Source organism: Monopterus albus, unplaced genomic scaffold (genome assembly GCF_001952655.1).
Source record: "Monopterus albus unplaced genomic scaffold, M_albus_1.0 scaffold24.1, whole genome shotgun sequence".
In the NCBI taxonomy this organism is placed as follows: Eukaryota; Metazoa; Chordata; class Actinopteri; order Synbranchiformes; family Synbranchidae; genus Monopterus; species Monopterus albus.
The window spans coordinates 5931-29510 of record NW_018127904.1 but is presented as its reverse complement, the minus strand read 5'-3'; the positions used below and the strand labels follow the sequence as shown (position 1 = coordinate 29510).

Genomic DNA, 23580 nt, shown 5'->3' with positions numbered 1-23580 from the left:
ACCTGCAGAAACGAAGGCAAAGAGGCCGTAACATCATTGGCCAAAGAGCCATCACTGAGGTTCCTGGCCAACGGGGGGGTAATATTACCTTTTGTGCGGCCATGGGTTTGGAGGGGCTTGTCCACCGGCATGCTGTCCTTGGGTCTTACAACACCCAACGTCTCCTCACCTTCCTAGAGGAGCTAAAAGACATCCTCCTGGACCGCCAACAACACCATCCTGGGCCCGCACATCAAATTTATGTGATCATTTGGGACAATGTACGCTTCCACAAAACAAACCAAATCAGAGAGTGGTTCACCACCAACAGTAACCACTTTTTAAACGTCTGTCTGCCACCCTACTCCCCTTTCCTGAACCCTATAGAGGAGTTCTTCTCATCATGGAGATGGAAGGTTTATGACAGACAACAATACACTAGAGAGAACCTCCTAAGGGCAATGGAGCTGGCCTGTGTTGACATCCCAGTGGAGGCCTTCCAAGGATGGATTCGCCATTCCAGGGCGTTTTTCCCGCGGTGCCTGGCAAGAGACAATATAGCCTGCGATGTGGATGAGGTGATGTGGCCCGATGCAGCTCAGCGACATGATGCCGCACAGTGATTGTGGTGTGTGTGTGTGGTGTGAATAAAGTAAATAAAAAAACTTCACACCCTGATCATGTTTTCAAGAGTACTGTTGTGTGCAATAGATTCTGTTTTTGCATTGAGTTGTGTTACACTAGTGTACATGCAGAATTTACTATAGATTTATACTCTTCATATGAAACTCTCAAATCTAAATGCCTAATCCTCTGCAGAGATTTAAGAACATCCATTACTGTAAAGTTTCAAAAATATGCATTGGCAGTTATGAAACAAAGAACCTTCTCACAAATTGAGCATTGTGTTTTCATTTGTTTTGCTGTGGTGTGTAATGATGTGTATAGTGTTTACATTTTTGAAAGCTTCAAGCTGCTCTTTTGGTGTGAAAGTTTGAGTTTTGAAGTGAGAAGGTGTGGTTGTGTTTATGTAGCTTTAGAAAAGGGTGTTGTGTTTAGACATTGGGGAACATGGAGGAAACGTTTGTGAAATGTGTTTTAGCATTTGAGAAAAACTGTAAAAGTAACACAAGGAGACAATCCAATCAGGATATGAGGATATTCCTTATTAGTCAGAGTTCTCAAATTTCATGAGTGGAACACTCAAGCAGAAAATTCTCTGAGCTGTACAAAAGTGCAAGTCCCAAAATTTCCAAATTAATTGCTACTAATGTATAAAAGGTGCAATGGAAAGTAGAAACAGGACTCAAGAAAGGTACTGAACACCGATATGAGCATGTTAGTGTTTGATATACCTTTAACCTGCTCTGTTTTGCAGTGGACTGATCGTATCTCCATCCCCAAGTGATCCTGAAAGACCAATCTGGCTTTCTGGAGATTCTTCAGTCTGTCTTTGTTTGCTTTATTTTGGGATTCAATTACTGAAAAGGGGGAGAAAGTCAGTACTGGGATCAATCACTAATACAGCCATATGCTACAACTTAGGTTCTGTGAACCACACCATTTAATTTATTTTCAAATATCAACTTACACTCTTTTCTCTTGGCTTGTTCTTCTTTAAGTTTCTCTATCTTCTGGATAAGCTCATCTTTCTGCATCTCCTTCTGCTGAATCTCAGATATTACATCAGAAATGCCATTGTGTTTCTCTTTCAAGGATGCATTTTTTTGTTCCAAGTCTGCAAGACAAACAATGTGTCAGTCCATGTCCTTCACATAAACACCTAAATCAGAGGAACTGCATTACAGCCTTTTTTTTCACAAAACAAGTATGGACCTACAGTGTGTCAGAAAATAAGGAACAAACATGCAGATGGTGTGAAGCCAATACCACTAACTTCAATGATTTTGTAAACAAACACACAGCTACAACTGAATGTATGGAACACACAAGGCACAGATGCAACGCTCTGCGGCCTAATGCAACAAACTCACCTATTTTGAATGTGTGTATTGTCTCAAAGAGCACCTCATCGTCTTTACATTTCTTCAAACATGTATCTGCAACAAAATATCAATAAATAACTATTCAACTCAGCCAGATGTTGCATAACTCTTCTGTTAACTAAAATAACTGTATATTTATGACCATCACCCCTGACTTGCTGAGTCAGTATCATTGTCGCAGTTCTTTGACTAGTTGTTTTCTATATTAATCAGAAACTTGGGCAAGATTCCTTTTGAAGAGGTAATACTAACACTTAGCCATCTTAAATCCAATTTTTAAAAAACACAAGGGCTTACACTTGTTCACACAGTGGTATTACTCCTGCTTCACGAAAGCACTTGACCACTTCCAGCCATGCTTTACAGTGATTAAGAGGGTTGCTTGTCTGCCCTCCTCTCTGTAACTGTGAACAATACTAGTTGACAAGTATTAAAAATGACTCTGAAATATATGAACACAAAGCATACCAAGTGCAGGCTTCAAAAACTGCCTGTGGGACTGGCACAGCTCTGTAGTCATATCCATTATCTCCCCATATGATTTAAGTGTTTTGTTGTGAATCTCCTCCATTACACTGGTGAACTTGACACTAATGTTTGGGTCAGTGATGGATGCCATGATGAACCGACGTCAGACAACCTGTGATAAAACAGACAGCACAATTCTCATCATGTGCACTCACAACATTTACACATTTAATTTTACACTATGAATAGAGGACTCTGGAGAAGCTTCAAGAAGCATTTAATTATTTGCAGTGTGAGTTCAGTGAATTGAGGCTGGTATTAAATGCTGACAAAACCTATATAATATTTTGTTTACAAAAAATAAAGTTAAGGTTATGAATCAGCAGCGGCTCTTAACATCTAAATGACAAATAAGTGAAATTGTTTCTTCTTTCAAGTACCTTGGAGTATGAATTGATAATTACCTTTCTTTTAAACCTCATGCTGACAACTTAGTAAAAAAATGTGAACCTTTTAGAATGTTTTTAATAAGTTGTGTGATTTGTGTGAAAGTGGTTTATGTTTTGTAACTTTGTTGTTGCTGCTGTCTTGGTCAGGTCTCTTGAGATATCGCCTGGTTAAAAACAAAGGACACAAACAACTACATACATATATATCCAGTGTATTTTGCCTGCCTGCAAACAACTTGCTGCTAAGCGTCGATTGTTGCTACCAGAAAAGTGGCAGGTTTGTAAATGATCGTTAATTAGTTACATGATACGGTAACGTTACGGGGTGCCGAGGTCACAAACGGGGCAGCAATGGGCTTTTAAAACATTAACGAGTAACCGAAACACTAATTATCGATGTGAGCGGTCAGCTTCATCTGGCACTATCTAATTAACGCTACGTTAGCGTTAGCTACAAAACACTAACGGGTAATTAGCCGTAATTCCCCGAAGTTCACGTTACTTAGGTAATAAAACCACCTATCAGTTTACAGCCTGGCATTAGATAAAATTCATGCATTTATCATCTGAATACAACACTCACGCGTTTTAATACCACAATGTCTCCTTTTGACTGACGTCTTACTACTGAAGCTGTCGTTATTTTCAAAAAGCCGCGGCCTGAACACAACAGGCGGAGACTGAACACCGGAAATGACGTATTACTGTTTGTCTTCCGCTCACAAGTCGGCTAATTTAAATCTGCTGTCATAGTGAGTTTAAGGGGTAGCACGCTGCTCCTTAAACATTAAATAGTGTACTGTTTTAGGTTATTTGCGGCTAATCGTTAAAATGCAACCCAGAAGCCTTCCCACATGCTCCCCACAGTGTAAATATTACCGGTCTTTATGCCACCCTGTGGTGAATCCTAGGAAGTTCAAGTTTATGGTCCAAAACTTCCAGCCAGACAGGGATGTACTTTCTCCAATTGGGGAACGTACATTTTGCTGCTACTTTTACAGAGAATGAAAATATTAATGAGGCTGAAATTATCCAGAGGGCAGGACAAGGTCTCCTTCAGTGCTTCTGCTACAATGGCTGCTATTTACGCTGCTGTAAAAGCAGCTGGTCTGTAAAACATTTAATGGCTTCACAATCTGGTTGTAAACAACACGCTGCCTATTAAAGTCACTGAGCTCTCATTACTAAGGAGCACATTATTTTATTTCTTGGTCACCAGTCTATCACAGGGCCAACACATAGAGACAGATGACCACTTTGGTTATATTCACACCTACCAGCAATTTCAAGTCACCAGATGATCTAAACTTCAGTGTCTGGATTTGAGGAGCTACCTAGAAGGAAACCCATGCAAACTCTACACAGAATGGCCCCAGGAGAATACGGCTGGGGTTTTTCCAAATACAAATGCAACAATACTACTAGGCCTTTATATCATTAATTAAAATACTCAAGACACTACAAAAAGAATGTCAAAATATTAATTAGGCTACAGTCCAACAATGCAAATGAAACTTTTAAAAACTGTTTACCATTTCATTTATTTTAATTTTATTATTAGTTTTATCCCCAAAGTTAATAATAAAACACAGTTATTAAAACTGATTCTTCAAACCTGAAGATGAATACAATTTGTGCTATCTGTAAACTATATACACCATATCTGTCCTTATGGTTTATGTAAATCCCTGCATAAATCTAATATCAGTACTTCTTTAGACTTTCTCATTGTGATACTACAACATGACATTACATTAATTCCACTGTACAATTAGGCCTAAACAAAAATAATTTTCATCATATGGTCACCATATGTGGCTGCAGTTGCCTAGCTGATAGGAGCACCAGTTGTGAAAAGTTTGTAATAGGCTCCCTTCTTGCTCATGAGTTCATCATGTGTGCCTTGTTCTATGACAGCTCCATGAGACATCACTGCGATGACATCAGCAGTCTGGATAGTAGACAGCCGATGAGCAATGACGATGCAGGTTCGTCCTTTCCTTGCCTCATCCAGTGCAGTCTGGACAGTCTGCAGGAGAACAAAGCATCATCAGGAAGTCATCATAGTGTATCATTTACAGGATGTAAAACACTATATGAAACCATCATTAAAACACCGACTGTATGCACAGGTAATACCTGTGTGGTTGTATGATGTTTAAAAATGGATCGCTGAATACCTTTTCACTCTCGGTGTCCAGGGCGGAGGTAGCCTCATCTAGGAGCAGGATTCTGGGGTTCCTGACAATGGCCCGGGCAATGGCAATGCGTTGTTTTTGACCTCTTGACAGCTGGGCACCTTGAGCACCAACCTGAGTCTCATATTTCTTACAATTTGTAAATTATTGAGAGAAGTGGAGAAACCAAAAGGTCACAAAGTCAGCCACTGTGATGTATATAAAGCATCTTATTGTGGTGATAAGCTTGTATTACCGTAATAAGATACTTAAAATGTTTACAATATTAACAACGTATCTCTCCATATACTGGGATGCATATACAGTGCATCTCAGCTGACAGTACAAATTCAAATGCCATCTTTGGCTCTGGAAATAGTAGCTGACAAAACAATCTCACCGCAGGATGGCTAGTTTAGTAGCTGGTCAGGAGCTTTCAATCATTGCTTCTCATGTTGGTTTAAAAATTACATAACTTGACAACTGCAGACTCTGTTGAAGACGATTGTATGACACATTCAAAAGCTCCAGAAGAGCTACTTAAATGGATCTTGTGGTGAGATTGTTTTATACTTTTCAGAACCTATAATGATCTCTAAACTCTGCAACATCCCTGCTAGTTTATTTTTGTCTAAAAGTAAACTGGTATTATTTATAGTATCTATATCAGTCAGATTTGCTTCCACCAAAGGTACAATACTTAAATTGTGTGAGATCTATCTACACATTGTTCATATTAACAAGAGAGTGACTTTGCAGATTAATTACAAGGAGTTCAAAGGCAATGCATGTAAAGTTGCATCATTCAATAAAAAGTTTCCACTCACATCTGGTAGAGTCATCACAAAGTCATGAAGGTAGGATTTCTTAGCAGCCTCTACAATCTCCTCCATGCTAATGCTGCGTGTGTTATCTCCATACTGTATGTTTTCAGCTATACTGCAGTCAAACAACACTGGTTCCTGGGAAACTATGCCAATATGAGATCTTAGAAAGGGTATATTGACTGTATGAGTTGGGTAACCATCAATCAACTGAAAGTAAAAGATGACATAATTAACACAGTATTAATGACTTTGGAAAGGATTTGGTGTTAAGTGAAATGAATGTCTACATCAATCTACACACCACTTGGCCTTCATCCGGGTCATAAAACCTTTCCAACAGTTGAACACTGGTGCTTTTCCCACAGCCGCTACTCCCAACAAAGGCCAAAGTCTGACCAGGCTTCACAGACACAACCAGACCTTTTAGTACCTGGATATCTGGTCGTGTCGGATATGTGAACTTGCAATTGAGAAACTCAATTTCACCCCAGAACTTATCCTAAAGATGGACAAACAGATAGATAGGCATGATCATTTCAAAGTAGCATCATGAGAAAATAACATCTTATTATCCATCCTATTCACTAACCCATTTTTCTCCATCGCTGGGATTTATGCTGATTTTAGGAACTCGGTCTAACAGTTTGAAAAACTGAGCAGCAGCAGTCTTGGCTTTGGCGTAATCTGGAGTGAAGGAGGAAGCTTTGCCCAGTGCTGTCCCACTGGTTACTATAGCTGAAATCACTCTGGAGGAACAACATGAGTGCTGGATTGATGTTAGGTCATTTTTCCCCACAAAACATTAAATAAATTTCATTGCAGGAGATGAACATTGCTGATTTCCTATGTAAACACAAGAGTTTTACTAACCTGAAAACGAACATGTAATGTAACCCCTCAGAGCTAACCAGGTGTCCTCCATATCTAAATGAAGCAGCATATGCCATGAAGATGACACACTGCGCAAAGCCAAAACATAGGCCATAGATTTTGGCTCTCTTCTTGCCATATTTATATGGAAGTTCAAGTTTTTGCTCATATGATTCCACAAATGAACTCTCTTTGGCCAAGCCTGCAATTGTCCTGATATTGGTAAGAGCCTCACTGGATACCTGAGGGACAGAGTGCAGATCTGTGACTTTAAAGAGAAATTAATACATACTGTATAAAAGGGCCTTAATGGCAAATGATTTGCTATCATATTAAGACTGCAGGGAGCTTACCTGACCTGCTGCTTCCATGGATTTTTTATCTTCATTTGCAAAACCTGTCAGCATTTTGGCTTGAAATACCCCAGACAGCCCAATGAGTGGCAAGAAACACATGATTACCAAAGTTAACTTCCAACTGAAGTAGAAGGCAATGATGAAAGAGGCTCCGATGTTGGTCAGCGAGTTAACAACCATGCCAATCTGTGAACCGGTTGCCTGAAAAAAATCATGCCAACCACATATAAAATAACCATTCCAAAACTGTGAAACAGAACTACAGACCTGTTATTTTGTTACTTACTCCCCGGATCATGGAAGCATCAGTGGCCAGCCTGGTGGTCAGAGCTCCTGGGCTGTTGCTGGGGTCATCAAACCAGCCAATCTCCTGCTTCAGCATTGCCTGGAAGCCCACTTTCCTCAAACGGCGGGTCAGCAGCTCTCCAGACATAGCAAAAGCATATCCCTGGAACATAAAATCAGAGCCAATGTATACAGTATGTGAATCCAATCTTATTCTTTTCTGCTTGATGTACACTCTAAATGTCTCATTTATGTTGTAAATGATGCAAACCTGTAAAAACTGGGAAATGAAACTAGTGACAGCCACTATGCAAAACAGAACACATATCCCGTTGATCTGATCCCTTTGGTTGTCCAAATCATCAATGGCAAAAGTCTGCAAAAACAAAGATCATGCATATTGTTAAACAAATGCCCTAAGCTAGTAACACAGTGCATATATATGTCATAAGCACATAAGACCATCCCTTACCCCTAGAATTTGGCTGAACAGGAGAGCATAGATAGGATTGACAGATCCATTGATAGCAGCTCCCAGTGAGCCCAGCAGCATGTAGGGCCACTCGGGTTGGTTGTACTTAAGGATACGTGCTACTGGGGCAGGTTCAACATCTTCATCATCTCCACATTTCTGTCAAAAATATGTGTTATGGCTAATTAATTTCCACAAGACAGTTTGTAATAGTTAACGTATACCAAAGCTTAAAAGGGAAGTACATTTTCTGGTGTGAGCTCCTTGTCCAAAGGGATTGTGATGCTATCTTGTAACGCATCAAGGAAAAAATTATTTGACAATTTGCTCTCGGATCGTAGTCGAGCAGAGCTCCTAAACAAATAATAATGAGAAGATAAAATTATTTTATGATGCTATGATGACCTTATTTTACTTTTTTCCCCTGGTATGATCTTATACTGTTACTAAACCTGTGGCTTCCATGGCTAAAATTCCCCACATTCACATTGAAGTCCTCTTCACAAGCTTCAGTGGCTTCATCTAGCAGAAATAAATAAGAAATCAGCTTCCAGTGGTCTTTAACAGAAAACAGAAGGACCTTCAGAAACACTATAGGATTGTCCTGTGTCCTCCTGCTCAGTGCTTTGAAGATAATAATCGACAGATGAACTGATAATGACAATAATCATTAGATGCAGCCCTACTCCACATAAATCTTACCATTAGCTGTGTTGGATGTGCCTTGGTTTTGCAGGGTGACCAGAGTGAAATAGACGCCTTGTCTTTCTAGCAGCTCTGTGTGTGAGCCCTTCTCCACGGCCTGTCCGTGCTCAAAACCAATGATGACATCTGCATTTCTAATTGTTGAAAGACGATGAGCTATTGATATTGTTGTCCTGCCTGTGCGCACCTGCACATAAACCAGTTAATAGAGTGTCATCCCACAAAATACACATGTTAATAAAGTCAGGATGTGTGCTATTGTAGCGTACTGTCAGTAAGTGCCTCACCTTATCCAGTGCTTCCTGGACAACAGCTTCACTCTCATTGTCTAATGCAGATGTGGCCATGTCCAGCAGCAGGATTTTGGGGTTTCGGATAAGAGCACGAGCAATAGCAATCCTCTGTTTCTGTCCTCCACTCATCTGACCTCCACCCTCTCCCACCAGAGTATCAAATTTCTGGAGAATAATTTAAGTTTTGACTTGTTAGGTTATAGTTTCAGATCTGACTATAAAGCTATCGCCATTAAATATGGGAATACCTGTGGCAGATCCATAATAAAATTATAGGCGTTGGCTTCTTTTGTTGCCTGGATAATGTCTTCCATGGTGACTCCAGGTCGACCAAAGCGAATGTTTTCTGCAATGGTTGTAGCAAACAGAACAGGCTCCTGTTCTACAATACCAATGAGAGAGCGGAGCCACTGGATGTTTAAAGTACGGATGTCATGGCCATCCAAAGTCACCTGAAAATGGGAATTTTACAGTGTAGGTGATGTTACATTGAAGCCTTCCAGCATTCCATTGATGTCATGCTTTCTCTCTGTTGTTGCTCAGATTGTTACCATTCCCTCTTTTGGGTCATAAAGCCTCTGGATGAGCTGGATTGTGGTGCTTTTTCCAGATCCACTTGGTCCAACAAAAGCAGTGGTTTCTCCTGCTTTGATTTGCATGCTGAGGTCATTTAAAATCTGAAAAAGGTGAAGTACTAGTCGTGAGTTAGTTTTTTTTCCAGAACTGAAACAATGGCATTAAAGACTACTAAGCACAGAAATTTACCTTGACTTCAGGTCGAGAAGGGTAGTAGAAAGTGACATTATGGAACTGAATGTCACCTTTTACTTTGTCTAATTTGTAACCCTCTTCTGAGAAACAATCAATTTTGGGTTCCTGTGAACACAAAAGGAAAGAACTTTATTTTATGGTGAAGAATCTTTCTTCTAAAATATATTGGTTCCAATCTGGCCTATATTTGTAATAAAATATTAAATACCAAAGAGTTTTTACCCGATCAATTGTGTCAAAGATATCTTTTGCAGCAGCACGACCAGAAGCAAAGGCCTCCAAGCAGGGTGAGGCCTGACCCAGGTTTATAGCTCCAATGAGAACTCCAAAAAATACCTGCAATCAATCACAACCCCTTGTGATAAGACAACTGTCACTGAACTGTTTATATTATATAAAGTAACAGAAGATTAATGCATTTCATTAAACATACCTGAATAAGACCACCTGGAGACAGTTCCTTGGTGTCGAGGACCAATTTAGATCCATACCAAAAGGCCAAAGCATAACAGAGGAATATTATGCACCACAGGTATCCTTGAAAAATGCCTATGATGGTACCTTTTTTCACTCCCCAGTTCTGAGCTTCCACAAGGTTTCTGTCATACCTGTCCAAATGTTTCACTTATTTCAAATCAGAGAGTTTGTGCTAATCATCATTTGCAAAGGGGGAATATGTTATAATCTTAGAAAATGATGAAATACCTCTCAGCTTCTTTTTGTTCCCCACCAAACACTGCTACCGTTCTGATGGATGACAGGACCTCATCAGCCACTGCCCCTGCCTTTGCATAGGCCTTTAGCTCTTGTCCCGTCAGCCTGGCCACAGCCTTCGGGAACAAGGAAGAAGAATACAAAAACGTGATAAAATATGATAGCACATACAGTACATGCACTCTATGTGGCAGTGATGAATCATAGATTCACAACTACAGTCCTACCATAGCCATCAGCCCAGCCCCTAGACCAATCAGAGGGCTCACTGCTATGACCACCAAAGTCAGCTTCCATCCTCCAATGAATCCAACTATGAAGCCAGACACAAAAGAGGAGATCCTCTCAATGAAGAAAGATACCTGATCACCAATGGCGTTGTTGATTTTGTCAATGTCACTGAGAAGAAACAAAACACAGCAGAAACATTACTCTGTATGAAACATTCACCCAACCACGCACAGATAACAGATCTGTAGAGAGAGCCCCAACTCACTCTGACATCCTTGTGTTAAGTTCACCAGTGGAGTTGCAGTCAAACCATCCGATCTCCATTTGCATAATTTTTCTGAAATAAGTCTTTCGTATCCTCTGAACCTGCCTTGCAGCTGTTGACACCCAGAAGTCAATCTGCATAGTGGTAGGAAATAATTTCTTTGAGAAGACATATGCTTGTAATTTGTTAAGTTCAATTAAAGTTGAACATGGAAAGCAAAAATACTCACTTGAAAAAAACTAACAAATAGAACTCCTAATCCAATTCCAATATAGTAATATGCAAATGTGGTCATCTCTGCTTCAATATCCACCCTGCCAAGAGAGTATCAAGGGTGACAACAGCCCTGACACACTATAACAACAATCCCATCAATAATAAATGAACTGCTTACCCGCAGTATACAGTGTTGTTTGCAGCTGTTTCATATATAGAGCCATTTCTCCAGTAGATGGTGTTGTTGTTGCATTCCTTGTCTGGGTCCTTGAGTTCTTGAATCTCTAACTCATAAGCCACAAACGTGTTCGTCATCTCACTATACACCAGTAGCATGAGAGGTAAAGCTGCACCGTGTATGAGGGCACACAAACTCCCAACTACCATCATCACAGTGTCTTTCCAGGTGGCAAATCGAAACTGCAAAAAGGAATTTGTCGATTCTTGTTTAAATTATTTTAACAATATGCAGGGACTTCATGAAATTATTAAGACCTTTCCCCCTTTTGCAGACTTTGTGTTAACCCATAATTTAAAAAAAGAAAGAAAACATGTTTTGGATATTTTGTAAATTTGTTAAAAATCAGAAAGTGAAATCTCTCATTTACAAAATTGTTGAGACCTTTGCTGTGATGCTCCCACTGTGGTGGTCATGTTTTGTTTTGTGTGAAGGATCACACACATATATACATATATATATATATATGGCATATCTTTTTTGTGTTGCAAGCAATGACAAATTTATTGATTGATTTATTCTTTAAATTGTTGCTGATTAATTTTCTGCCAGCTGACTAATTATAGTATTTAAATAATCACTGCATCTCTATATGTGTTATGGTAGCCCCCCTCACCCGGGGGGTGAGGGAGGGCTGAGGTTGGACTCAAGTTTGCAGACCCAGGTGCTAGGGGGAAAAACATGACGGTAGCAGGTAGTGATGTGACGTTCTGTATCAAGGCTTCCACGCGTGTGCCGAGTAGGGGAGGGGGCGTTTCCGCGATGCGCGTATCGAGGCTTGCGTCATTCAGGTGAGGAGCTGAAAATGATGACGTCCGAAGCCTCGCTGCCCGGCTGTACCACGTGACTGATTCAGGAAGTGGTTCGGATTTTGCCGCGAGTTTTGACAGCGATATAAACCCCTCAGGCTCCATTCAAAATGTGGGTGTTTGATGGAGAAAAAAGAAATCGCCTAAGACCTGCCACAGTGGAGAAACTGTTGTTTTTAAATAAAAACCAATGATGTGTCCCCTAAACCATAATCACTGGCCATACCTCAACGTTACAAAAGCACAATCATTGTCCATACCCCAACCCCAACCACCCTCACCGCACTATAAATAATCGTTTCCATTTTCAGCATTTCCAAATAATCATTTTCCATACTGCCAGTACATATATATATACACACAGCATACTGCCATCACTACAATATACATGTTTTGCATACTTCTTTATTTTGCTGACAGTTTTATTCACAGCCTTTCTGCAAAATGCCACACACTTCAAATTCATGCCAACTGATATTGTTGCATCCAGTAGATGTCCTACTAGAGCAAATGAAGCTTCAAGAAGCTTTGCGCTGGAGTGAACCAATTGGATGAAAGGCTTCATTGCTTCATGAAGCTTCATCTGCCAATCACTACTAGCAGGTAAATAAAGTGAACACGAAGTATCAAAAGAACATAACATGGGAAGGTACGGTACTTGGATATGTATGATATGTAGTGTAATGTAAATTAGCGTAGCGCGTAGGTAGTGTGGTAGAGTCAAGCCAAAACGCACAGTGTCTGTCAGCGTAGCATTCTACCAACATGTACAGTCCGCGTTACTATTTTAATGTTCCGGAAAAAGCGGGGCGTCTGCCAGAGGTTTATATAAGGAGGAGAAGGTAATCATCGGGATGCACCCCAGCTGTGTGCATTGACAAACCAGTTACTAATTACTGGAATGCAACACAGCTGAATTATGGAGCGAGCAGAGGAGAGAAAGATGGAGGAGAGGCAGCGGCCGCCGAGCGGCCCTGACACAAACTGTGGTCACGTGCATTCTGTTTGCTTTAATGATCCTTCATGTGTCTGATTAGAGTCCACATGTGGCAAAATCAATTGGCTGGTTGGATTTTAGAAAAGACAGGTGTGTAGGTGTGTATATAAGGTCCCATGAACAACCCACAATGTGTCGCAATTGTATGTCAGGACTATAACCAAGCCATGAAGTCCCAGAAACTTTTTTGTAACCCTCTTGATAAAACTGTGAGGGATGACCTATAAAACCATATCTAAAGCTCCGAGTGTTCCCAGGATCAGCTATGAAATAGAAGAAGTTTACAACAAATGCATAAACGATGCGTCTACACCTTTTCCTATTATTCTTATTTCTTTTGCCTTTGACATCAATTTTCTTGTTTTTCATTTTAGACTGAAATTATTCAGTAAAGCTCGGATATCACTGTTATTAATTCATTTTCATTAACTGATGATTGAGACATCACTAGCCTAACAATAAGACTTTACATGTGTGTGACTGGATTACAACGCTCTATAAATACTGTAGCTGTGCGTAATGGACGTGCGTAAGGATGGCTGTTCTGGCATTACTGTAGGATCTTGACAATGCGGCTATAAGATGAGAAAGAATGTTTCGGGGTCCTTCTGATTCCCTGTAAAGCTGCGTGACCAAAACTGCGATAAATAATTGTATAGCAGTTGTCCTCATGCTCTCTTTGTGCATACACACGCGGGTTTCGGCCTCTGGTTTACAATGCGACCATTTCTTTTCTACCTCCGCCACTGTCCTCTGCTCTGAACGGGTGGTACTGATAGTTGGATTTTTTTGCCAGTCATCAGTTTTTCTTTTTGTTTGTGAGAAACAAACAAATAATCTTTTCGTTTCTCCATCTCTCCAAGTGTCGTGATTTCACACTCATTGAAAATAGTTCTTCTTTAGCATTGCTTTCATTGTCATGTTATGGTTCAGAGACAATGTCTATATGCAAATGATTAAAGTAGTGTCTACGCCTATTTATGGATAAAGGTGGGAGTGGAAAATCAGCTCTTTGACGTGCGTTAAATTCCACTGCGACTGAGATGCATAGATAAAATGGAAACGTGCGTACGTGCGTCTTAAATAGCGACGAAAATAATGCGCACGTTCACTTCTGTCTTAATACGTTCATAGAGTTGTAGTCATGAATGCTCTATGTTACAAAGTTTCTTTCAAACCTTTTTTTTTTTTTTTTTTTACATCTGTGCCCAAAGCTCTTCCCATAGTGTTGTCTGTTTGTGAAAACTGAGTAAATGAGTAAAACACCTACTGGTCGAATGAAACAAAAAATTAAACCTTTTGGGCACAACTTTACAGTTGCAAAAAAAGTAATGGCAGTATTTGAAGTTTCCTGGTTTTTCCACCATCACTTTGTATGTTTAATGGGTGTGTTCAATAAAGATATGTAAGATCAAGACTGTTTGTGCTCTATCAGCTTAGAAACATTGTGTTTGTTGATATTTGTGACTCTGGTAAAGACTGGATCACATTTCATGATCAATTTAGTCAGAATACCAGGAAATTGCCAAACAGTGCCATTGCTTTTTTTTTCCTTCGACTGTATACTTTATATGTCTGGTGAACACCAGGCACTGCTCATCGTCTGGCTATAATGCCATCGCTATGATAAAGCATTGTGGTGGCGGCATTGTTCTGTGGGGATGTTTCTCAGCACCAGGGACAGGGAGACTGGTCAGAATTGAGGGAAAGACAAATGCAAGTCAAACACAGAGATCCTTGAAGAAACTTTGTTCCAGAGAACACATGACCTGAGGCTGGGGCAACAGTTCACCTCTCAACATGACAATAACCTGAAGCACATAGCCAAGATAACAGTGTGGCTTCAGGACAAGTCTCTAGCTGTCCTCAGATCCTCAAGCAAAAATGATTTCATTATACATATGGGTGTGCGAGTTTTATTTCAAGACAGTAAAGGTAAAACTATCCCTTTAGTATCAAATCAAAGATAGGAAAAACTACAGTGTACTGGAAATGTGAGATAATGACAGTGGTTATGAATTTCCTTTTTCTTCTCATTACTGTAAATCATAAATTAAAGAAAAGCCAACAAACAGCTGTTATAACAAACAAAATTTGGGCTAAAACCAAATATATTAAGATTTATGTCAATCTTGCAATACAAACTTACCCATTTTCTGTGTCTGCTAGAAAAGAGGGTAAAATAAATTTAGAGTTGTTTTAACTGCTTAGGGTTTTATTCAAAATTCTAATATTATTATGTCAATTTTTTGTAAAGAAAATACATCAGTTACCTTCATTATCTGCACCTTGTGCTGCTAAATCATTTGATTTCTTCATGTTTGATGCCCTGACTCAGGCAGACGTGTCCTCTCTTGGTACCTGTGGATCAAAGAAACCATCAAAATTATAATTTGGATGTTTTATAAGGCACTATGCTTTGGTAAATTCTCAAAATAAGGAATGAACCCTTGTTTAGCCCATGTGAAAATTTGTTCAAGATTCTCAGTTTTCAACAAGAACATGTGAGATGTGGCAAAATATTACCGCAACACACTGCTTTGATCATCTTATGATACTATTACCAGCAAATAATTATATTAAATGAAATGGCTTCTGGCAAAACGTGGAAGAAAAGCAAAGTGTACTTTACCTGGACTGTTCACTCAATCTCTGGTGGCTTTAGAAATCCACCAGCACCACTGAGGCTCCCTAGAGAAACCTCTTATCCTATCTTATTTTCAGTACCCTATGCCGCTCCTTTCCCATTATCTAAGGCTGATAAGGGCTGTGTTAACCTCATGACTGTAGGGCAAAACTAATACAAATGGTAAGAAATGAACAACAAGCTCAGTTGTCTTTTATAAATTTATTAAAGCAAGGGTTAAATAAAAGGTCATCACCAAGTGACAAGATGACAAAGAATGAAGAGTACACACTCCCTTTATAATCACAGCAAAAAGGGCATAGAAAGAAATAGCAGAGTGCAAAGACAATCTTGCAGAGTAGGGGATGGAAATCTTCTACTAGATGTGATCACTGTCTAAAACAGGCACAATGTGTTTAATTCTGAGTGTAAGACTTTAAACGCCTGCTATCTAATCTGTTCTAAGATTCTGACCTCTAAGGCATCTCTGATTGCATCACAAGTGTAGTCACCGTACTCTGCAGCTGTACGAAGGCAACATACCATCAAAACAAGAACAAATGTGAACCAAGAGTAGCTAGACAAAACAAACCTATCCTTGCAAGTGTGACAGTAAAACACAAAACAGAGAAACATGCTATATATATATTGCATATTGAATGCAGCCATATATTTAGTATTTATTTAGCAGTTAATTACTTTTAATCAAGACATTTGCCTCCACAATGACCTCTGCTAGAATGCTGTCATTATAGATTAATGATATCATTATTTCTTCAAGAACAAATTAAGTGGCAATTGTAAAATGTGAAATTTAGTAACACTATTTGGCTACCAAAAAGCCTCCCCTTTTAACTTTTTAACCACCCAATATTGTGGAGTGTCCCTAATTTACAGCTGGATAAGTGTTGGTGTGAAAATAAACAAAAATATATAAGTGGAAATTAAGACCTAATTATAGTAACCAAGCAGATGTTCGGGGGGTTAATGCCCCCTCGGACAAAGCCGAGGGCCTGGCCTCGGAATTTGCTCCTGTTTTTACAGCCAGTTATTATTCACCACACAGTTGATTGATAATATCACAGGAAGGAGGGGTTAATATTCAGAGACGCACTGTGATAAAGACTGACTGCACTGCTGGATCTCTCTCGCAAAGTGAGGTTACTCAGAATGGAGAAAACCGCGCCGGTGAAAGATCACACATTTCTGTGTTCATTTTGCCAGAGTTAAGAGGCCGGGATGTTTGGTCTACAGTGGAAGAGTGGCCCCAGTTAAGACTGGTAATGTAAAACCCCAGTAACACCAAAGATGCCCATTTTGAATAAAACAAGAACCTGGAGGTAGAAATAAAACTAAACCAACTGAACTCATCATATAAACCCTCTGGCAGACTCATTTTGACATGACTGACACGGAGGGGGGGGGGGGGGGTGTCATGTTGACCTTTAAATCTGTGTGAATGAGGTGACTGAGGCAGAGATTAGCTCAGTCCTTCTGTGTAAACAGTATAACAGTAACCAGCCACCTCCCTTTAGATACCCTCCCAGTGACCAGTTTAGCTGGACTAAACAGTCATTGGGTGAGTTCACTACACTGACTAAATTAATATATACATATAAAACATTTGGCTTCATAAATGATTAAACAATGATAATATTCAATAGTTTTTAAATACTGTGTGTTGTTTCCATGAAATAACCACAATCCCCCTCCCTCTTCTGCTCAAACTAGGAGCAGACAGGAAGCAGAAGTTGCTCTGGGTTTTTACAGAAGACACAGGTGCTTGGCGAAGAGGACAAGTAAGTAATAAAAGAAGCTGACAAATGTATTAGCAGTTCATAGTGTCTCATCACATAACAGACTGCTGGCATACGTGCTTTCAATGCTGACCAAGCTGCTAATTTCTGTTTCATCATTTCCAGGACAGACTCTCATGGCTGCCTAGAGCTGCAAGTCAATGCTCCACAATCACAAACATGAGATGGAGAATAATCTCCATCACAGCAGGCAAAAGAGGATAAATCAGCAATGAGGAAACTGGAAACTGGCTGTGCATATTCACTGAGAATGGACTTTTTAGTGAACTAGCAAGCCACTTATGTCCAGCAGTTAAACTTCTGGAATGAAAATGATTAGATTTATTTCAGTGAGGGAAAAGGAGGAGGACTAGATGTAAATATAAGCATTTTTATTGAGGTAATTGAAATTGAAAACAACAACAACAGCAGCAATAAAACATACTGGTCACAAATTACTGTAACAACAACAACAACAAAAAGAACATTAAAAGTATTAAAGTATAAGCATATTTGATTTGTTGAATGACACTTGCTTTAATAGGCTATACTACTTGAGTATGAGTATTTACATGGTCACAAAAGTAAAACTGTACAGGAAAGAAGGAAACACTTGTAGCCTACATGAAAAATATATGGTAGGCAATCCGTTATTATAGGCTATAATCAGTAGTAACATCTCTGAAAAATATTAGAAAAATGTCATCCATAAATAAATAAGTAGAATGAGTAACAGAAAAATGTTAGTAAATATAGGCTATGACAAAAGAAATAAGGAATGTCTTCTCAAAATACCTCAACAAATATCTGACAATAACTCTTGGTAAATTAGTAAAATTAAAGAGAAATATCTATCTATCTATCTATCTATCTATCTATCTATCTATCTATCTATCTATCTTAGTCTCCAGCAGATGGCGGTGTGTACCTAAAGCTGTTTGCCAAGTGCCATTATACGACACAAGAACAAGAATAAGAATAAGAACAAGAAAACTATCTTCACACATTTTTTTCTTTTGAGAGGACAAAAAAGCAGAGTGGGCAGCTCACACCTCCAGAAGTTACAGGAAGAAGGCGCTAAAGGAAGTAGACAGCTAAACGGACAAACTGTCTTTTAGGTGCTCAGGTGGGATGAGTTCACAGGGTTGCACAAGATAATATAAGGTGAACTGAGTGGGGTTATTTTGGTGTGGTGGTGGGTAGGGGCCAGCCCTGCGATGGACTGGTGAACTATCGCGGGTATACCCTGCCTCTCGCCCGCAGCTGGCTGGGATTGGCTCCGGCTCCCCTTCACCCCGTTTGGAGCTAAGCGGTATAGAAAATGGATGGATGGTAGGTAGGGGCCGTTCTGATCCACACTCCAGTTTGGGAGGTGGCGATAATGCACCTATAGCTGGTTTGCCAGCTATATAAAAAAACAGCTGAAGAAGAAGATGCGTTCTTTTCTGGCCCAGTCAACGGTGGCGTCTGGTGTTTGAACATGTAAGTAACTGTTTTGGCACTTTTAAGAAGCGTCCGGTTCGTTTTGTCGGGTCCATTCCCGCTAGTCTCCGTCCTCTTGTTGAAATATTACAACTTTTTAAATGGATGGTAATGTTAAAGTAGTGACACCTGGCCATTTTATTTTAGTTCAAGACTGGGACAAAGCGGGTGGAATTTAAAAAAGGTCAAATCTGACTTTGTTAAACAACCGTAAAACTGATAGGTGATCAGTGGTAATGACCGATAAACTTGGGACGGGATACACCAGCACATGGATGGAATCGACAGTTTTTTTGATAATCTATTAAATTAAGGTAATTTGTGTTTATATAGGCCTAGCACATTTCATCACATGTATATTCGATATATGTTGTATTTGTCAAGTTCCAGTTCATAAATCATGAGAATCAGTAAAATAAATACAGTGGCTTCAGAGAAACTACTGTGAACCCTCAGTCTGTGCACTCATTGTGTTGTAGAAGGTTTTTAAATGGAGACAACGACCGTCGGTCTACAGCAATAATCATCAATCTCAGCAAAGACTTTTAAAACACTTTTAAAAAATGTTTTTCAAAATTTTAAACAGCAAAAACTGAAATCTCATTTACAAAAGGTTTCTGACCCTTTGAACAATCAATTACTCCTATATGATTCATTGGTCCAGCTTCTCAAATGTGAATGTTTGCTAGTTTTCATATGGTCTCTCATTCAGTTGGCTTTGGACTATTGATCAGACAAAACTATATTTAAAATAATATAAATTGAAATAGGTCTTGGTGATCAGTTGAATAATACTGCTGTCAGTAATTCTGATTGGTAGTTGCAGCCACATGTAATTTATTTAGATTGACTAATTTCTTTTAAAGGCATTTTTCAGAAATGTCCGAATGTAATAAAGTAACATGCTTCCATAAAGTCAGTACTGAGGTTGAAAATCTTTTTGTCATTTGAACTGAGTTTTGGCTGGTGAAGTTTGGTTTTGGCATTATGTACTATTTCTCATATTTCAAAGCAGAGCACATTCAGTCTGTGTTCTTCAATGGTTTCTTTTTTGCTTTAGAAAAATGTTCCTGCACGTCCTCGGACTGGTGGCCCTGTGGTTCATCTATCGCTGGTACAAGGAAACCAAACGGGTTTCCAACCAGGGAGACAAACATGTCTACATCACTGGCTGTGACTCCGGCTTTGGTAACCTCCTTGCGAGGCACCTGGACAAACTGGGCTTCCACGTGATTGCAGGCTGTTACACTGAGAAGGGTGAGGATGAGCTGAAGAAGACCTGCTCCGACAGACTGACCGCCGTCCATCTGGATGTCTCGGACTCAGACAGTGTCGCCAAAGCAACAGCACTGATCAAAACAGTGGTTGGAGAGAAGGGTGAACCTTTATTTATATATTTTTTTATGGGCTCATATTTCATTTTTAACATTTTAGTATCTGTCTCATGGTAGGTGTGAGGTTTATCTAGATAGCCAAAAGATATTATTTTTGGAATTTCGGGTGAATTACCATTATTCACGTTATTTGAAACTGGGCTCTGCTGATAATGGATTTTGAGTGAAATTCTCCCACTTTAAAGGAATCAGCATTTTAAGAAATAATACATTTGCTTTCTATAGGAGTGCTGAATATAAAAACTGACACCCCTGGCATAACATGAGACTATGCGTTTGCTGTTGACAGTAGAGAGGCTGGAAATACCTGCTCAGCTGGTGACCTGTCTCCGGGGCAGCCATGTACTTTAACAGGCTAAGAAGTAGTTCAGTATGTACTGCCACTTGTTTCTTTAAGGAAGTGCTTTCATTTGTAAGTAGGTATTACAGCAAACTACAGCCTAGTCAACATCAGAATAGGCATCGTCAGGTCGGCTAATTGATCGCTGACATATCTAGCTTTAATGTATGTACATCTCCAATACCATTCTCATCTAGTTGTTTTATGGTGTTATTTTAATCACTGCTCCTTGCCAAGAAACTCTCCAGCGCACAGCCTCCAGATAAAACACACAGAATAGCTGTTAATTACTGAGCTCAACGGTACTGTTAGTTCTTAGCTTTGTTTTTCCTGTTAGCAATCTTTATGCTAACCAACTTATCTAACTCTCAACAAGAAGGAGTCATTCCACTTCCAGGTGATGGCAAAGTGCTGTGCATGTGGGTGTTACTGCTCTCATCTTGTTCTTCCACTAGGCCTGTGGGCTGTTGTGAACAACGCTGGAGTGTCTTTGTCATCTGGTCCCACTGACTGGCTCACTATAGACGATTACAAGTCCACGCTGGCTGTCAACCTGTGTGGGGTCATAGATGTGACCCTGAGCGTCCTCCCTCTTATTAAGAAGGCCAGAGGCAGGGTGGTGAACGTCGCTAGCGTGTTTGGGCGAATCAGCCCGTTCGGCGGACCGTACTGTGTGTCCAAATACGGGGTAGAGGCTTTCAATGACAGCCTGCGGTGAGAGGAAAGACGTTTTCATGCTTTACATTTATTGTTATTCTCCTAACTATCTTTTTAACTTACAGCAACCTCTTCTGTATTTCAGTATAGACATGGCACCATTTGGAATTAAGGTTGCCTGCATTGAACCAGGCTTCTTTGCAACAAATATGACTGATGCAGCGAGTATGATGAATAACCTGAGGAAGCTCTGGGACCGATTGCCTCAGGATGTAAAGGACGACTATGGACACAGCTTCCTGGAGGACAGTGAGTCTCCATCTTTGTTAATTTTTATTAATAGATAATGCTAACTTTAAAAAAGCCTAAAGGTTCAGACATGTTAAATTTAAAACTGAGCAGCTTAAGACTGACACTCATCCTGAAGCTATCAGACTACTAAGTAGTACCTCCTTGACATTTTATTTTCCAGTTTTAATTTAAGACAAGTTCTTGGTCCTTTTGAGATGCTTTTATGTTTGTTTATTTTATCTTATTTTTCATTTTTCACTTATTTATTTCATCTTAGTAACCGTTGTCATGGATTTTGATTTATATATTATTTTTATACTTGATACTTTATTATATTGCAGTGGTTTTTATCCTGTTTTTATTTTTTCTGCCAAATTAATTTGATTGTCTGCGATCTATGTGTGGTTGTGGTGTTCTTAATTTGTTGAGTGGGAGCAAACACCAAGATAAATTCCTTGTATGCTTGTGTGTGGGCCTCTGTCCTGGCCGTCACCATGTGAGGGCCTAAACCACCACCAGCAATGGATTTGGGTGGCTATTTCTTTATGTGTGTAGGTTAAGTTGCAGATAAATATTTTTTGATATTAGACATACACAATTGATCAATGAGCATGCACATTTGATTTAATTTTGTATTGTTAATGTGTAAATTTTCTTTTGAGTTACCGTGTTTCCTGGTCCATGGATGCGGGGGGTCTTCAGCCAAAAGATTGATCTGAGGAAGCAGCAGGTTTAAATACTTCCCACTAGGCCTGGACTGCACCAAGTGCCTAATATAAGGAAGGGGGAGTTTGGGAGAAATGTATTGTTTATTTGTCAAGTTATGTTCATTTCTTCACATTTAAAGGAAATATTTAGTTGTGAGCAGACTGTCTGTTTAGTGTTTATTAGTTGATTATTTTGGTAGTGTGTTTACCACTAGGCCTGGACTGCACCAAGTGCCTAATATAAGGAAGGGGGAGTTTGGGAGAAATGTATTGTTTATTTGTCAAGTTATGTTCATTTCTTCACATTTAAAGGAAATATTTAGTTGTGAGCAGACTGTCTGTTTAGTGTTTATTAGTTGATTATTTTGGTAGTGTGTTTAGTCTACCCCTTGTGTGTGTTATTGGTTTGGCCAGCCAATATATATGTTCCCCTGTGCGTGTCACTTGTTAGGTCAGTTGGTTTTTGTTGAGGTATCAGACAGTTTGGTTTGCTGTATTTTGAGTTTCCTTATCTTTTGTTGACCTCTTTTAGGGTCCAATTTATCAGATGTTAATGTTTGCATTTTTCCTTACTTTTGGTTGATAAAAAAGCCCATTTTTTAACTTTGAAAGCTGTGTCTTTTGCCTTACTGCTTGGTCCCTGACATTTGGTGGCAGTGGTGGGATTGTCCAGTGAGTGACACAGATGGCAGTGTGGATGAAGGTAGAGAACCAAAAATCTCAGACCTGTATGCAATTCTCCAGACTCTTATGGGTGAGCAGGAGGCCCGGGAAGCTCAACGGAAGGAAGAGAGTGCACGGCAAGAACAGCGTTTTAAAGCATTACAACATCAGTTCCAGCTATTACAGCTAGAGGTACAGGCATGTACAACTCCTGTTCCTGATTCTCCACCTGTAGAGTGTGAGCCAGTGGATTTAGAACCACCTGATTTAAGTGGTGGACTACAGGTTAAAGTAGCTTCCCCTTTGGAGAATGTTGCATCATCTCAACTTTCAGCAGGTCGGTCTCAGTTTCATCATACACCTAGGTTGGAAAAGCTTTCAGACAGGGATGATATTGAAAATTTTTTGGTTACATTTGAGCGAATTGCAGCAGCATGTCGATGGCCTGAGTGCGACTGGGTTTTTCATCTTATACCCCTGCTGACTGGTAAGGTGG

At 39.7% G+C, this 23580-nt stretch overlaps 3 protein-coding genes across 7 annotated transcripts in view; 1 reads left to right on the top strand and 2 right to left on the bottom strand.

Annotated features, from left to right (window-relative positions):
- Positions 1–3632, bottom strand: part of spc25 (SPC25 component of NDC80 kinetochore complex) — a 6946-nt gene extending 3314 nt beyond the window's left edge. Inside the window, exons 1-5 of the mRNA XM_020594813.1 lie at positions 3486–3632; positions 2454–2625; positions 1974–2039; positions 1571–1717; positions 1335–1460 (exon numbers count right to left, since the gene is read on the bottom strand). Coding sequence (XP_020450469.1) covers positions 1335–1460; positions 1571–1717; positions 1974–2039; positions 2454–2604 — 490 coding nt within the window. The 5' untranslated portion in view covers positions 2605–2625; positions 3486–3632. The remainder of the gene's footprint in view (positions 1–1334; positions 1461–1570; positions 1718–1973; positions 2040–2453; positions 2626–3485) is intronic.
- An 814-nt stretch (positions 3633–4446) lies between these two features.
- abcb11a (ATP-binding cassette, sub-family B (MDR/TAP), member 11a) lies at positions 4447–15488 on the bottom strand. 3 transcript variants are annotated; one of them, XM_020594736.1, is made up of 26 exons: positions 15402–15488; positions 15278–15290; positions 11263–11504; positions 11098–11182; positions 10869–11002; positions 10600–10771; positions 10364–10488; positions 10092–10266; positions 9881–9994; positions 9653–9763; positions 9439–9564; positions 9136–9339; positions 8882–9052; positions 8592–8781; positions 8342–8411; positions 8135–8243; positions 7890–8048; positions 7689–7793; positions 7419–7580; positions 7130–7333; positions 6777–7018; positions 6496–6652; positions 6208–6405; positions 5907–6113; positions 5083–5229; positions 4447–4931 (listed from the first exon to the last, which is right to left on the bottom strand). In XM_020594736.1, exons 3-26 carry the CDS (start codon positions 11472–11474, stop codon positions 4731–4733), a joined length of 3780 nt encoding a protein of 1259 aa, XP_020450392.1. In that variant the 5' UTR covers positions 11475–11504; positions 15278–15290; positions 15402–15488; the 3' UTR covers positions 4447–4730. The 3 variants fall into 3 exon arrangements, with proteins under 3 accessions (XP_020450392.1, XP_020450390.1, XP_020450391.1); XM_020594734.1 differs by lacking the exon at positions 15278–15290; XM_020594735.1 differs by lacking the exons at positions 15278–15290; positions 15402–15488 and adding an exon at positions 11707–11723.
- Positions 15489–18555: 3067 nt separating this feature from the next.
- dhrs9 (dehydrogenase/reductase (SDR family) member 9) overlaps positions 18556–23580 on the top strand; it is a 9787-nt gene continuing 4762 nt past the window's right edge. Inside the window, exons 1-5 of one of the 3 annotated variants that reach the window (XM_020594737.1) lie at positions 18556–19032; positions 20093–20409; positions 21222–21480; positions 21569–21732; positions 22377–22503. In XM_020594737.1, the coding sequence (XP_020450393.1) occupies positions 20097–20409; positions 21222–21480; positions 21569–21732; positions 22377–22450 (810 nt within the window). In that variant the 5' untranslated portion in view covers positions 18556–19032; positions 20093–20096 and the 3' untranslated portion in view covers positions 22451–22503. Of the gene's footprint in view, positions 19033–19071; positions 19347–20092; positions 20410–21221; positions 21481–21568; positions 21733–22376; positions 22505–23580 lie in introns of those variants that run through there. The other 2 variants (XM_020594738.1, XM_020594740.1) reach the window with 2 other exon arrangements.